The following is a 3,344-nucleotide window of genomic DNA, read 5'->3' as shown; positions in this document are numbered from 1 at the left end:
GAGAAGGAATAATAAATAAATCAACCAAATTCTGAGCTCCTTTCTCAGCTTGTGAGCAGATCGACATGGGATGCCGCATGGAATGCCAGACCAGTGCAAGTGACGGCACTTTTCCATTTACATCAAGGTCAGAACAAAATGACCCCAGACAAGTAACTTACACCAGTGTTTATGTTACCACTGAATTGAGCCCAGAGACATTGAGCCAGAACCTCATCAGTATTAAACCCTTGATGTCAATGGAGCTACTCTGCATTGGCACAGGTGTAGCTGAGATGGGAATCTCACCCTTACATCTCAGTCCCATTCGCTTTCTCCAGGCTGCCTTTAGCAACATTTGGATCCCTGTGTATATTGGCTGCTGGCCAAGTCCTGACCCCTTTGAAGTGAGTGGCTTTAGCCCAGTGACTTCAATGGGATCCAAATATGGCCTCATTATCCAGAGTCAGTTCTTCTGTAGGAAACACTGGAATAAGTTTCTCTTCAAAAGGGCCTTCGCACCATAGCAATAATGACACAGATGTTATTTATTTATTTACATTTACATTAATAAAAAAAAAAGCCTATCTCAGGCTCTAGGCATGTTAAAATTAGTCATTTCAACAGGAACTCAATCATCCAGATAGCTACAGAAACTCTTTTTCATCCCTTCATCTTTGTGGAAAGCAAACCTTCAGCTCTCTCCGAAAACCCAGACAAAGAGATAACACATTGCCCTCCCGAATACATGACAAATTACTGAAACCCCCAAACATTCCCCCCCAAAGAAACAAACCAAAATCCTAAAACCAAATTGACCAACTGATAAAACAAAACAATAGCCAGACGAGCTAGTCATTACAATCTGGCCCAGTACCCAGTTATACAGTCACTCATCTCAGGAAAGTGGACCCAATCACTGGGTGCCATGTACTTCCAAGGTACCTGCATATGGGTAGAGTCTCATCATTGTTTCTAGCTCTGGGTCTCTAGGAACCATTCCCCAGCTCAGACCTCTGGTCTGATGCCCTTCCTTTGGCAGTGGGAGGCCACTGTCCAGCTGCCTTAGAGCTCGAAACCAGTGTCTGAGTTTCCCCAAGCCCCCAGGTCACTTACACACACTCTGCCAGAGCTTCACCTAGACTATGATCACGCTGGGATCCTGGTTGAACCCCTTTAAGAAGAATGTGACAGGAAGGCGAGAAACACAGGTTTAGTCTTTCCTATGTGTGGGCATGGTCGGCCCCTCTCTGCACAGAACAGAACAGCACTGTTCAGTAGGCCCCCGTCTCTGTGCCAAGGGTTCAAACTGGGCCCCCGTATAGAAAAATTGTTTTTCCCAGAGGGTGGGCAAGTAGTCGAAGGACAAGAAAACTCGATGGCACCAGACTCTAGACTTGATGCCTCTCAATGAGGTCCTCCAAGGAGGTATCAAACACCTTTCCCAGGCAGGACAGCTGTCTGGAAAGCAGCACAACAGGCTGCCATTGAGCCAGGCCAGACTTGTGCTGTCACCGTGCCAATATTTCTACACATACTACAACAGAGTTCACAGTTTGACACCATCATACCCCACTCTGTCACACAAGCAAACAATTAGCCAAAAGCTATGGCACCCCAAGAAAAGTTTATGCCCTTCCCCCCCCAAAGACACAGAGACTTCATGAGGTCCACTGGGAACTTGATTATGGATATTCATTTGAGGTGGAAGGTGCTCAGATAGTGTGGTGATGGGTGGCAGTAGAAAAAACATGATAGATAGGTAAAGTCTCGTCTTATTTACACTGGGGTAAATCTACAGTAACTCCACTGAATTAAGTGGTGTTTGTCTGCATTTTTACCTGTCTAAATACACCTTTCTGCATAAGCAAATGGCAAAGCATGTTCTCATAGAGACAATAATGTCATCAGAGGGTTATATTTATAAAGCAACAGGATGAAATCACAATCAAAGGGAAAACATGGACAGTTTATTTTTGGTGAATAACCTCCACGCAATCAGTTTCCTCAATGCAGCTTTGATCTCCTTGTTCCTTATGCTGTAGATGATCGGATTCATCACTGCTGGCAGCACGGAATAGAGAACAGCCACCACAAGATCCAGACCTGAAGTTGAACTGGAGGTGGGATGACTGTAGGCAAAGTTAGCAGTGCAAAAGAACAAGGACACCACGGTGAGGTGAGGGAGGCAGGTGGAGAAGGCTTTATGCCGGCGCTGCTCAGCAGGGATTCTCAGCACCATGGTAAAGATGTGAACATATGACACAATTATTAAAACAAAGCAGCTTAAGGCTAAGCACACACTAAAGGCAATAGCCCCAGTTTCACTGAGGTATGTGTCCGAGCAGGCGAGCTTGAGGAGCTGGGGGATTTCACAGAAGAACTGATCCACCATGTTTCCTCCACAGAAGGTTATTGCAAATGTGTTCCCAGTGTGGAGTGCAGAGTAGAGAAAAACACTGATCCAGACACCAGCTGCCATTTGGATACAAGCTCTTCTGTTCATCACTCTCTCATAGTGCAGGGGTTGGCAGATGGCAATGTATCGGTCATATGCCATGACGGTCAATAAAGCAAGATCTGCTGAAACAAAAAAGACAAAGAGAAAAACTTGGGCGACACATCCAGAGTAAGAAATTGACCTGATGTTCATGAGGGAATTGGCCATGGATTTGGGGACAGTGACAGAGATGGAGCCGATGTCTAGGATGGACAAATTCATCAGGAAGAAGTACATGGGTGTGTGAAGATGGTGGTGGAGGAGAACAACTGTGATGATGAGAAGATTCCCCACCAGGGCTGCCAGGTAAATCACTAGAAACACCATGAAGTGTAAAATCTGCAGCTCCCGAATGTCAGAGAATTCCAGGAGAAGGAACTCGGTCACAGTGGTTCGGTTGGACATTTTCTTCCTCAGTATATCATGTGATGGCTGTGGAGGGAAGGAGAAGGGCAATGGTAAGGATTAGAATGACAGAGAAATTGATCCTGATTCTCTTTCTGTAATATCTCAAAATGTGAATGTCAAAAGTGCACAGTACTCGTAACTTCCATTGACGAGGAGTCACGAGTGCTCCTCACCCATCAGCCAGAGCACTAATCAGGTGCATTATCACATTAGTGAAAACTGGATTATTTCACTTAAAGTCAATGGCGCTGGGTCAGTTTACACCATCTGAGGATCTGGCCATAGATAAAATGCAGTGTGAAGGATGGAAAAAAGTACAATCCAAATCCAACAATTCCAGCCAAGATGGTTCCCCATTGTGACAAACAGCAACCCCACAACTTGGACATGAAACTAACATACTAAAATGACAACACAGACTGATTCCCACTTTCCAGAGAAATACGACATTGACTCA

General features: G+C 45.1%; 1 protein-coding gene across 1 annotated transcript; it reads right to left on the bottom strand.

The window, feature by feature from the left end:
• Positions 1-1,475: 1,475 nt before the first annotated feature.
• Positions 1,476-2,884, bottom strand: LOC101936887 (olfactory receptor 14I1-like). The gene has a single exon (XM_005314950.4). The coding sequence runs from the start codon at positions 2,882-2,884 to the stop codon at positions 1,928-1,930; it is 957 nt and encodes a 318-aa protein (XP_005315007.3). The 3' UTR covers positions 1,476-1,927.
• Positions 2,885-3,344: the final 460 nt, after the last annotated feature.

The sequence above is a fragment of the Chrysemys picta genome, chromosome 12, assembly GCF_011386835.1.
Source record: "Chrysemys picta bellii isolate R12L10 chromosome 12, ASM1138683v2, whole genome shotgun sequence".
NCBI lineage: Eukaryota > Metazoa > Chordata > Testudines > Emydidae > Chrysemys > Chrysemys picta.
Note: the sequence above shows the minus strand (reverse complement) of the source record. Positions and strands in the feature narration are given on the sequence as shown.

Coding starts and splice junctions, on each gene's coding strand:
- LOC101936887 (XM_005314950.4), bottom strand. CDS start 2,884: ATGTCCAACCGAACCACTGTGACCGAGTTCCTTCTCCTGGAATTCTCT.